General features: G+C 43.2%; 1 protein-coding gene across 1 annotated transcript in view; it reads left to right on the top strand.

The window, feature by feature from the left end:
- Window positions 1–6,110, top strand: part of TEX14 (testis expressed 14, intercellular bridge forming factor) — a 102,527-nt gene extending 96,417 nt beyond the window's left edge. Inside the window, exons 30-33 of the mRNA XM_058676074.1 lie at window positions 1,793–1,885; window positions 3,611–3,720; window positions 5,293–5,344; window positions 5,761–6,110. Of these exons, the coding sequence (XP_058532057.1) occupies window positions 1,793–1,885; window positions 3,611–3,720; window positions 5,293–5,344; window positions 5,761–5,797 (292 nt within the window). The 3' untranslated portion in view covers window positions 5,798–6,110. The remainder of the gene's footprint in view (window positions 1–1,792; window positions 1,886–3,610; window positions 3,721–5,292; window positions 5,345–5,760) is intronic.
- Window positions 6,111–13,023: the final 6,913 nt, after the last annotated feature.

The raw sequence follows: 13,023 nt of genomic DNA, 5'->3' as shown, positions 1-13,023 counted from the left end.
TTAAGACTTACTCATTTTTTGAAAGAGTTACAGAGACAGATATTCTGTCTGTGTTTTATCTGCTGGTTTACTCCCTAGATGATCATAATGAGCAGCACTGGGCCAAGCTGAAGCCAGAACCCAGGAGTTCCATCTGGGTCTACCATGTGGGTAATAGGGGCCAAAGCGCTCAGGCCTTCTGCTGCTGTATTTATTTATTTATTTATTTATTTATTTTATAATTGGAAAGGCAGATATACAGAGAGGAGGAGAGACAGAGAGGAAGATCTTCCATCCAATGACTCACTCCCCAAGTGACCACAACAGCTGGAGCTGTGTCAATCCGAAGCCAGGAGCCAGGAGCTTCTTCTGGGTCTGCCATGAGAGAGCAGGGTCCCAAGGCCTTGGGCTGTTCTTGACTGTTTTTCCCAGGCCATTTAGCAGGGAGCTGGATCAGAAGTAGAGCAGCTAGAACCTGAACCAGTTTCCACAAGGGATGCCATGTCACAATGCCAGCCCTGCAAGGGAATATTTCAACTGGCGTTTTGGCCTTTTTCTTTTATTCTTTTTTTCTTCCTTCCTTTCTTCCTTGTCTTTTTTTTTTTTTTTTTTTTTTGAGGAAAGTAAACACTCGCAAAAGCTCTTTCAGAAGTCATCTGCTTACATTTCATTGACCAAACAGTGACACATGACCGTTGTTAAGTGCAGGAATGACTGGAAATTGAGTTTTTAGCTTCTCAGTTGCTATAGAAGGTGGCAAGAGAGAAGAGTATTATGAGTAACTTTTTGCTAATTAATCCAGTATCTATCATATTCTATAGGGCTGAATAGTCCCTAGAAGGAAAGGCAAAATAGAGAGATCTGGGGGAGAAAGAGTTTGGCAAGTAGAGGAAGAAGCTGGAGTCTAAAGACCTGAGAGGAAAAGTGGGGAGAGAGGTGTTGGGAAGAGAGAAAGCAGAGAGGTAAAAAAGGGAGAAGAGAAATGTTTTTTCTAGGTAAATTTTAGAAACTTGTGATATGTGATATATCTGCATTCCTTCCACTATGCTGTTATTGAAAGCAGGTTAGGTAACATTTTGGTTACTCAAATACAAAGTTCTTTCCAGATGATCAAAAGTTTGCTGATGTTAACTGTTGTCTTTTTTTTTTTTTTTTCTTTTCTGAAGCGGCTAGCTGTGCTGGCCACAGATAGAGGCTGCACTGATGCTCACTCATTTCCATGCTGGGAATGACGAGCTGGAGTATAAGATTTGTTTTTCAATGGATGGGACTACTTTGCCTCATGTAGCCTGAGAGGTAGCTGTTAGTAAAAGAAGGATGTAGGAAAATGTGTTCAGTTCCACCCTCAGGTAGTACCTAATATGAAGACCTAGAATTGACATGGGATCTTGCATCAAGCTTTGCAGGTAGTGATTTCATGGATGCTGAGGACTTGTCAAGGGGCTCCAGGCTGTTTTTGTGCATATTTAAGTCAGATCTGAATCACCTCTATAACTCATGACACAATCTCACTAAACTGGCATTTTCTCAACTGTACAGTGAACGCACTGTAAGATTTTTTTTTCTCTTTTGTCATGCTTTTTTTTTAAAGATTTATTTTATTTTTATTACAAAGTCAGGTATACAGAGAGGAGAGATAGAGAGGAAGTGGAGCTGCCGGGATTAGAACCGGCAACCATATGGGATCCTGGCACGTTCAAGGCGAGGACCTTAGCCACTAGGCCACGCCTCCAGGCCCTCCCTGTCATGCTTTCTTGACACGGGAGAAAGGAAATGATGACTGTCTTTATTCTCTTCCCTTGCTTCTGGACAGAGCTCATTCCAGTCTTGATGAGGACCTGGAAAGATGGCTACAGCCACCCGAGGAGTGCATAGAGCTGCAGGCCCTCCCCAAGGGCTCTACAAGGTCATTGCCCCCCATCAGGGGATCGTTTGCTTCTTTATCCTGAAGTGGGGCTAAGTTTTAGACTCCTTGCAGAGTGTTTGTCTGGTGATGGCAGTGCATTGTTGTAGATAAGACAGCCCAGACTCCGTCTGTCTCCACTCTGTGCCACCTACAGTACTTGAGATACTGATTAGCAGATGGATATCGGCATAGAGAGAGGCTGCTAAGAGTGCTGCATTTGGCTCTGCTGCCTCCAACATTTTCATCAGTCATTTGAATTAAATCAGAAAAGGCATGCTAATAAAATTTTAGATAACACAAATCTAGGAATGAAGCTAACATGATAGGTGATAGACTGAGGATTCAAAATTGTCTTGACAGGTAGAAATGTCAGATTGTCTAACAGATAAAAGATGTAAACGTTGTAGATCTTAAAAGTGTAGAATGCAGGAGACATGGTGTGTTTATAGATTGAATTAGAAGCTCTTACTGTTATTTCAATTTTTATATGAACTTAACATGCATCTTGAGACATGGTTAGAATTCAGGGAATTCTTGAAGGAGGCATGGCAGCAAGTCTGCAAGGACTGTTTGATGCAGTTGCTGAGAAGGTCAAGCAACATCCATGCTGTACAGAAATATGTGTCCAATCAAGGCGTTGTGTGAGATAGGCAGTGTGCTGGTAGGGGACTGCCAGGACACAAGGCAGGACCTCTTCCTGGGTGTTGTTTTTTTAAAGAGATACTAACTAACAAAAGCCATACACCCTTCAGAGGTCAGGAAAGCAGGTCATCTGAGAACAGCTGAAGGAGCAGGAAGGCTCCGGCAGAGAAGAGCAGGTGGAATGGAAAATCTGATAGCCACCCCGACACCTGAAATACTGTGAAGTGGGGAGAGTCAGCTTACTCTGTTCCTCCCCGAAGGACAGAGCTAGTGAGTAGGGATTGCATAGTAACGGTTTTTTATTGAGCAAAGCACAAACTTCCTGATAGTCACAGGCATCTGATCCAGGAAACAGCTGTCTTCACGCGCAGTAACAATGGCCACTGCTGCTCAAGCAGAGGCCAGATGACCCTCTTGTCTTGGGCTTTGGTCAGAGGTGGTGGGGAGCCCAAAGATCTCTGTTAGCCTTTGAGCTTGTGATTAGATTACGGGCAAGCGGTTAGGAGAAAAGAAAATGTCTGACCTCACATTTTATTTTGGCTATCCACCAAACTGAAAACAGAAGAAGAATCGCTAAACCATGTTGCTTTGGTTCAGCCAGCGCCCACTGAGCATGGCCTCTGAGCCAAATACTGGACTGGAAGCTGGAGGTGCAGAAAGCGATAAGCATCTGTGCTCTCCAGCAGCTTAGAGTTGGGCGGGGAGATGGTTTCTGCTTTAAAACTGTGTGGTCTTCATACTTAAATATTTCATATTGACAGTTTTTTTAAAATAAGATAATTAAATGATAGTTTTGAAAAACACATTAATGACAACCTAAGTAAAATACTTTAAAAAAAAGATGAAGCAATACAGTCTAGTGGTCATAAGCAAAGTCTTGGGCATACTGCCAGGGTCACATCCCAAGTCTGGGACCTACTAGGCATGTGATGTGTTCTCCATATGCCTGAGTCTCATCACTTAATCGAGTTTGTGGGGTAACTAACTCACAATGATTATTAATTAATATGCATTCCTTTGAATGTGGTACTGTTTCCCTATTATCTATATGGTTTTGATATCCCCAAATTATTGTTATTAAAGGGAGACGAATACCAAGGATCAGGAAGTTGATGGAAAGAAGAGAAAAGGAGACGAAAGCATCAAGTCAGAGAAAAGGAAATCAGAGAGCTTTCTGGGGACTTCTGAAGAAGGTAGGAATGAATGTCACGATGTAGTCTACAGTCCTTTGGCTTTAAAGCACATCAAAGTTATTTAGAAATGTTTCCCAGACATGATATGTATTCTCCTATCTTTTGATATTTTCTTTAATTCCTGCATTTCAGCTTAGGTTTTCTGTTAATTCTCATTCATGGTTCATTATAAAACACTAAGGGCTTCTGATTCCATTTCTAAAGTAACCCTTCAGCCAGTTTCTCATCATTACTTTGCACACTGTCTAGAGCAGTGTTTTGCCTCATAGGAGTTTTAAATTTAGTTGACACAGATGTTGCAAAATAATAAGGTCATATAAGATCATATAATCATATATATCAAAATTTAAGCAAGATCCAGAAGTAATATGAAGTTATACACTGACCTTAATTTTAGAACTATTTTGATAGAGCTTTCAGGTTTCTTTTTTTTTAAAAGATTTATTTATTTTTATTGGAAAGTCAGATATATAGATAGTAGGAGAGACAGAGAGGAGGATCCTCCGTCCGATGGTTCACATCCCAAGTGACCACAATGGCTGGAGCTGAGCCAATCCCAAGCCAGGAACCAGGAGCATCTTCCAGGTCTCCCACTCGGGTGCAGGGTCCCAAAGCTTTGGGCCGTCCTTGACTGCTATCCCAGGCCACAGGCAGGGAGCCGGACTAGAACTGGCGCCCATATGGGATTCTGGCACATCCAAAGCGAGGAGCTTAACCGCTACACTATCGCACCGGGCCCAGCTTTCAGACTTCTAATATGACATTTACAAATGATGCCTTCTTATATTTATGTGCATCTTCCTTGGAACTTAGAGACACTAATTATTTCAGAGCACCTGGTATCACTTTCATGCCCTCCGAAGTCCCTTCTTATTCTGCTTTTCTTGCTCTGCTGTGCCTCAGGATGCTGACCCCTGTGTACAGCGTCTCCTGGCTTCCTGTTGGCCAGGAGGAGGTTCTGGCAGAAGGTCAGAGGGCTGGAAGAGAAGTTGAGGCATGACTTTTTTCTCTCTGGCTACTCGAGCTCCTTGCGACTGGTAGAGTGGTGTCCCTCTACAAGTGCAGCTCCTAACGGGCAGCCTGTCCTTCCTAGATCTCGCTGGGTTCCAGTAACTGGGCTGCCATCCCCAGACCCTTCAGAATTTTGGCTTTCACCTGCTGGTAGTCACTGAATACCTTGCCATTCTGTTTTCTCCCTCAGTTCAACTGGAGTATATAGTCACTCATTCCATAAAGGAGTCTGTAATTTTGCCAGCCATAGATATATTGTTTCCTGCAGAACCCTGAATTCCTACAGAGTGGATCCAGATCCAAAATATATGGCCTTTTAACTAGAACTGGCTTAGCCAAGTGGATGATACAAAGACTTTGTGAACTAGTGTCAGCAATGTCCATTGCTGAGGCAGGGAGCTGTAGAATACTGTGTTTTCACAATCTGCTACAGAACAGGAAAACTTAAATAACACAATCCACTCTAAGTAGAGAAAGCAGTGATATGAATTCTGAATTCTGGCATCTGTTGACATAAAGCATAATCAAGTTATTTGTTTCTTCCTCTTACATTTCATCAAGATGAACGAAAACCCTGTTTTTGGAAGCGACTGGGTTGGTCTGAGCCATCAAGGTAATGAGATATCAGATATTTGTAAGCCAGAGTTCACTGTTTATGGACAATATGACCAGACTTAAAACAATTACCACCTAAGTGGACATTAACAGCAAAGATTTGAATTCAGACAAAGCGCTCAGTTTTTAAAATGTTCATGTTGATAGTTCATTAAAATATAAAATGAGATTAATGCCAACTTTGATTAAATAAATGGTAAAGTCAAGAAAAATTTTAGCAGAATACAGAAGACTCTACTGGGTTTATTGACCTTCCACAATGCCCTGCTGACCATAATGCTGCTTACTTATAGAGACCCAAGCCCATTTCCCTTGAGTTCTTCTGAATAGAAAGAGGATGATGTTTGTGTCTTTATAAAAACATACATACTGACTTCTTTTGTTACTGTTTTTCTTTGAAATGCATGCACACAGGATCATCGTTTTGGATCAGAGTGACTTGTCAGACTGACCTGACTTGGACCTCAGGTAGACTGCCAGCCTGCTGGGGAACCCTTGTGAGCTCCTTCCTTCTTGAGTTTGCTTCAGTTGCCATCAGGGCAGTGATTTCAAGTCTGTAATTCACACTTCGTTTAGCTGCCACAGTAGACATAGTGGTTTCATCCTGTTGGCAGCACATTTAATTGTTTTTGTTTTAGTCAAATTTCTGAAAAGTGAGAGGTAGTTTTGACTGTAAAAAATTTCTCATGTATCCACCCAGAATGGGTTTTGGTTTTGTTGATGTAAGCTGAAAACTTTAATAATAATAAAGATGTGTGAGATGTGTTTTTGTGTCTAAGTTAATGGAAGTAGAACTAAAGCAATGCCACCAAGATTATTCCAGTTCTATTATAAAATAGGACACTTAAGCAGCCAACACTATACCACACATCCATCCATCCAAACTGGCAACAGCTGCCTGTGTTTTATAATAGAAATACCGTCTATCTCCTTGGCCAGAATTTCCATATTTCATCTCTAGATTGAATTGCCTAGCATGATGAAAAAACAGGTAGCAGCAAAAGCTTAAAATATTTTTAACGCCTTAAAGTGAGCCAACCACCATCTCTATTTTATACACTTCAGATCGTTAGTTGTGTTAGGGGACTGAAATCTGTGCTAAGATCAGGATCCCAGGCCCAGTGCAGTAGGCTAGCGGCTAAAGTCCTCCCCTTGAGCACACCGGGATCCTGTATAGGCACCAGTTCTAATCCCAGCAGCTCCACTTCCCATCCAGCTCCCTGCTTATGGCCTGGGAAAGCAGTTGAGGACAGCCCAAAACATTGGGATCCTGCATGCAGGTGGGAGACCTGGAGGAAGTTCCTGGCTCCTGGCTTCGGATTGACACAGCACCAGCTGTTGTGGTCACTTGGGGAGTGAATCATTGAATGGAAGATCTTCCTCTCTGTCTCTCCTCCTCTCTGTATATCTGACTTTGCAATAATAATAATAAAAAAAGATCAGGATCACAACATTGTCTTTAATTTTAACCTCTGGAGATGTCTGGTCAGATGTGTTTGTGTGTCTAACCTGGCTTTTAGAGGACTTACATACCTTCATTTATCTGCAGTTTGGCATCTTCACATAGGACTTTCTCTTGAAGTTGTATACTGCTATGCAGTACCTGCTAGCTGGTGTTTTACTCTTTTTGGTTTTCTTTAATGAGCGTTTATTTTTTTCATTTTTAAGAGTTATTTTTATTTGAAAGGCAGATTTATAAGAAGGAGAGACTGAGAGAAAGATCTTTCATCTGCTGATTTACTTCCCAAATGACTGCAGTGGCTGGAACTGGGCCAGTCCAAAGCCAGGAGTCAGGAGTTTCTTCTGGGTCCCTTGTATTGGTGTAGGGGCCCAAGGACTGGTAGCCTCCTCCACTGCTTTTTCAGGTGTACTGGAAGGGAGCTGGATCAGAATGAAGCAGACAGGACAGGACTCAAACCAGGAACCCATATGGGATGCTAGCACCTCAGGCAGAGGCTTAGCCTACTATGCCATAGCAATAGCCGTTGTTTTACTCTCTTAGTGAAAACTGAATATCCCCTGTTTTATTTGTGAAAACTGAGTATTTTCTGTTGTGAGTGATCATATTCATACTCCTTACCTGTTGGGAGTTTTATCCTGCCAGATAAAATCCAAAGGCATAGGTCTGTTTTAGACCACAGAAACAATCACTTGGCTATTGTAACCAGTGGAAAACAAATTAGTTTCACAAATAAAAATATGCATAAGCAGCTTTGAGGGATTCAAAGATTTACAACACATACACCTTTTCTCAAAAAACTGAATTTGGATCAGACATTTGGTTAAGGCGCTGGCTAGCATATCTTTGTGCCACCTTGCATATCTATGTTCAGGTCCTGGCTCTTGGGCTCCTGACGTCAGCATCTGACAGGTGCAGACCCTCATGGTGATGGCTGAAAATGGTTGGGTTCTTCCCACCTGCGTGGGAGACCTGGCTGGAGTTTTTGGCTCCCAGCTCTGTGGCCTCCTCCTGCCTTCCTTTCACCCTCACCCCAGCCATTGGGAACATCTGGAGAATGAGCCAGTGGGCAGAAACTCCCTCTTTAATCTTTCTTCTTCTTAAATAAAAAAAGAAATTGTTCCTTTTTTTTTTTTTTGGAGCAAAGCATTTATTTTGGTGTGTGTGCTGAAAAATGAAATAAATCCAGGTAGATAATGATATATTTTTTCTGTATTCCATCCTGGGTTCTCCATCCTCGAATTTAGTCAACACTTGAGGTTTAGATTATTTCAACACTGCTAGAGGTTATGAGGTCTCCATCTCCTAACCGTGTTTCTCCAGTGCAGCTCATTACTGAGTAGAGAAGTCTTCTTCACATTGTCATCGTCCCAGTTATCCATCCAGACATGTGCATCTGCGTCTTCAGCTACCGCAGCCCAGTCTTCAGCGAGGAGACCCAGGTCTACATGGCTCCCCTCTTTGGCCAACACTTCATGGGTGAACAGGAGACGGGGAGGCCTCGCTGCTCTGCAGCCGAGACCACTCTGCCACCTGCAAGGCTGGAGCTACTACAGAGACCTAGAAGTTATTCTAATCCATGACATAAAACCAAGATACATAAAAATGTGGGATTACCATGGTAAGTGGTAAATTACTGTAGCATTTTATTAATATTTATAAACTATAAAAGCATTACACGTATAATCTATGGAGCTGACTCTTCTCATCAGTGACTGTTATATCAGCCAAGGTGAACGCTACTTGTGTTGGTATTGCCTGTGGATTATAGAGTAATTGTTAGTTACCAGGTACTTTATATACGCAGTCTTTTTCCTTGTCCCACTGTTCCTGTAGCATGCTTCTTCTCCCACTCTCATCAGCTATTTTACGCTTATATCCCTCACTTTCCATTAACCTTCACCAGATGACATCACCTCCAACTCTAAGAGAAAATAGAAATCATCAGATGGGAATAAGCTTAGCTTTTCACCATCAAATCACCTCACGTGACCACATCTATTTCTGTAGAATAGAGCAGCAGCTGTATGTGGAGAAGTCTACTCTGAGCCTGCTAGCACGGGGGTTATACTTACCTATTCCTTGCGATTTCGTATTCTTTTCCTGTCCTAGGCCATTCCCATTTCCTGTCTGCTCAGGATACCCTCCTCAGGTTATTGTTTTTTTTCCCCCAGTAGCACCTGCCCCTTCTCTGTTAGCTTATTTTTGTCATAATTAACACACTTGAGTTTTCCTATCTTTTAAAGCAAATCCTCTGGCTCTTACTTCTGTTTCAGCCACTGCTCCGTTTCTGCCCTCTCACTACAGCCAGAGTTTGCACCTGTTGTCCATAGTGCCTCGTTTCCCTCAGCCCACCAGAATCTGAATTCTATTGCCATTCTCTACCAGTCACTAAGGTCACTAAAGGCTTCCAAAGGCCTGCCTTCCACTGACACTCTGGCCTAGAGCCGTTTGTTGGTTGAGCTTACCAACAAAGCATCCCTTTGCCTTCTTCATGTTATACTCAGGTATTTCATTCTACTTGTAATTACTCCACCTCAGTCTGTCTTACAGGTTCTACCTTGATCTTTTCTCTGAATTGGCCTCGTAAGAGGCCATGTTCACTCCCTTAGAAGTTGTATACTGACAACTCCTAGATCCCCACTGTCAGCCCAAGACCAGAGCTCTCCATCTATCCGAATGTTTGAGATTTCCACTTGGATTCTCTCGGTTAACTCACTGACACCCAAATACTGAACTCAAAGTCTTGCCCTCCCCTTCCTCCAGCATTCCCTCACCCATCAAGGGTACTGTTGTCCAGAGGGTCACCAGGCTGGAAAACTGGAATCATCCTTGACCCCCATTCCTTTACCTTTTGCTTCAAAAAATTTAATCATTGAAATGTACGTGTTTCAGCCTCAAAAGTATATGTCACTTATGCCCAAGTTTCTCCATCTGCTGTTGCTCCACCACACAAAAGGCCAAGGATCATGTTTGATTTATATGAGGTGTCCCTTGCTCCTGCCACAAAACCTATATTTATTGAGTGACATTTTCAAAAAATGAATTTATTAGACATCCCATATCTACCAGTTTACTCCCCAAGTAGTTGCAATAAGCTGGGGATGGGCAAGAGCTGAAACAGAACCAGGAACTCAATCCAGATCTCCCAAATTGGTATCAGAAACCCAATTGCTTGAGCCATCACTGCTGCTTCTGAGGGTGTGCTCTGGCAAAAAGCTGAAGTTAAGGGCTGGATGTAGGAATTGAACACCTCATTACTCTGTTATGGAATACAGGAAATTTAACTCTAGGCTAAAGGCTTGCTTTCCTGAGTTTATTTTTAATACAACAACAGATAAAAGTTATGTATTGTTATTCATATTTATACAAGAGGAGACCCCAAAGACAGCCTGTGGCATTCCTGAGATTATACTAGCGCAATTTATATACTTTGCTCAGTAGCCTTCCCTGAAACTAGTTCAAGGAATGTCCTTAAGATTATGGAAGTGTACCAACAATGAACTTCAGGTTAAAAATGATGCCATTCCATCCCCATCTTCTCATCAATTCTTTTGGGTTTTATACTGAATTTCTGAAACATACTGAGTCTTTCACTTTATCTCATCATGGATAATCAGAATATGTAGTGAGTTTCACATGCACAGTAGATGATGAATAATTAATGACTCACTGTTTGTGAATGAAATTCCTGGAGCACCTGTGGAAATTTTAAAGTATTAAAAATTTCCAGATTAAATTACAATTGTTTCTCCCCTAATATTGATTATTATTCATTGTGTAGTTGCTATGGTTTGAATGTGGTTGGCACTACAAAGGTTTGTGTGCTAGAGGCTTGGCCCACAGTAACAGTATTGAGAGTTGAAACCTTTAAGGAGTTCTAGTTTCAGCTCTGTTCCCCAATCCAGCATCCTGCTGTTTTGTGCCTTGCACACAAGTATGACATTAACAGAGAAGAGGAAAGATATATAAAACATAATGGACTCCAGAAAACTACTGAAGTATGAAAGTTGGAAATGTGGTATATAAAATAATATTTGTCAAACTAGATAAATCAATAAATGATACTAATTATTTGGAAAGATGCTAAAAACTGAGTCCTTGTTCCAAAAACAAATGACTGACTATCAAGCATCTAAAAGTAAAAATAAAAATATAAGAATTAAGAAATTTTAATGTCTTTTATAACCTTGAATGCAGAAAACTTTTTTTGAAAATTTATTTTTTTATTGGAAAGTCAGATGTAGAGAGGAGAGACAGAGAGGAAGATCTTCTGTCCACTGATTAACTCCACAAGTGGCCACAACGGCCAGAGCTGAGCTGATCCAAAGCCAGGAGTCAGGATCCTCCTCCAGGACTGCCACGCAGGCTCAGGGTCTCAAGGCTTTGGGCTGTCCTCGACTGCTTTCCCAGGCCACAAGCAGGGAGCTGGATGGGAAGCAGGGCCTCCAGGACACAAACCGGGGCCTATATGGGATCATGGTGTGTGCCAGGAGAGGACAATACTAGGCTATTGTATTGTGTGGGGGGGCCCTGTTTATACATTTTCTTCTTCCTGTATGGGGAGAGGGAGATACAGGAGGAGAAACCATGCCCAGCTTCCCAACCGCCACATTACTCAAAATCTTTCTGAGGTCAATTGGCTGTAGTCAACCTCTGAGTCTTTATTGGCTCAGAAATTTGCTGTCAAGTTTCACTGGGGTAGTTGGTCAATTTGTTCTGCCCTCCATCAGCAAACCAATGCGTGCTGCAGCCCAGCCCAGCCCTGCCCATCATACACTCGGTCCCCACTTGGGGAGCTGCAGCCCAGTCAGAGCAATTCCCCAATAACTCCTACTGGACTGGCTCTGGTTGCTGTTGCTGCCAGCATGTGCAGTGGACTGGTCCAGTCTGCCCCACATTCCATTCAAATCTCAGATACATCATTGGGCATTGAGGCCTAATTCAAACCAACTAACTACACCGTCTAGCACATACTCATACCAGCAGGTGCCACCGCCTGTCCAGCCAGGCCTACCCTCAGTCCTAGTTCTCATGCTCACCAGTGGGATTTGCAGCCCATCAGAGAGAAGTCCACAACTCCTCCACTGGACCCACTCCCCACCCTGCATCTCACACACTCCAGGTGGTTTTGCGATCTAACTTTATAGGACTTGCTCCCAGTCCCAGCACTTGCCAGCTGATGCTGCAGCAAAGTTCAAACAACCTGCCCTTATTCTGGCTCATGCCTGTACCAAAGGATACGATCAGCTACCCCAACCTGGCTCTCTCCCTGACTTAGTTCACATGTAAGCCAATAGGTGTTGTAGCCCTGCCCAGCCTGGTTCCCCCCGTTTCAGCTCATGCTCACCAACATGAGCTGTGACCCAGCATTGGAGTCCCCACTACTGCCTTACCAGGCTCAACTTCCCATCCCAGTCTTGAGTGTTGGTGGGTGCTGTGGCCCACTCTGGCATGGCCCAGCTTACATATAAATCACCCGGAGATCCTGTTGAAGTAGATTCTGGGGGCTGGCATGGCATGATAAAACCACTGCCTGCAGTCCTGAATGGATACCAGTTAGAATTCCAGCCACTCTACTTCTGATCCAGGTCCCTGCTAGTGTTCCTGGGAAAGCAACAGAGGTCAAGTGCTTGGGCCTCTGCAGCCATGTGGGAGAACAAGATGCAGCTCCTTACTCCAGATTGCATCCTAAAACAGCCTGACCCTTTGTGGTGGCCATTTGGAGAACAGTGCTCTCTCTCTCTCTCTCTGCAACATCGATTTTCAAATATATATATAATTATGATTTTATTTTATCTTTATTGGAAAGTCAGATATGCATAGAGGAGGAGAGAAAGGAGGAAGATCTTCCATCTGCTGATTCATTCCCCAAATGGCTGCAATGGCTGGAGCTGTGCTGAACGAAAGCCAGGAGCCATGAGCTTCCTCCAGGTCTCCCATGCAGGGTCCCAAGGCTTTGCGCCGTTCTCGACTGCTTTCCCAGGCCACAAGCAGGGAGCTGGATGGGAAGCAGAGCAGCTGGGACACGAACTGGCGTCTGTATGGGATCCCAGCACTTGCAATGGAGGGAGGATTAGCCAGTTGAGCCATTGTGCTGTCCCTCCAACCCCCCAGCTCCTTTTCCAGTTCAGATTTCTGCTCATGTGAACCCTGGGAGGCAGCAAATTTGGCTCAAATAGTTGGGTCCCTTCCTTCCTTGTGGGAGACCCAGACTG

The sequence above is a fragment of the Ochotona princeps genome, chromosome 17, assembly GCF_030435755.1.
Source record: "Ochotona princeps isolate mOchPri1 chromosome 17, mOchPri1.hap1, whole genome shotgun sequence".
Taxonomy (NCBI): domain Eukaryota; kingdom Metazoa; phylum Chordata; class Mammalia; order Lagomorpha; family Ochotonidae; genus Ochotona; species Ochotona princeps.
Note: the sequence above shows the minus strand (reverse complement) of the source record. Positions and strands in the feature narration are given on the sequence as shown.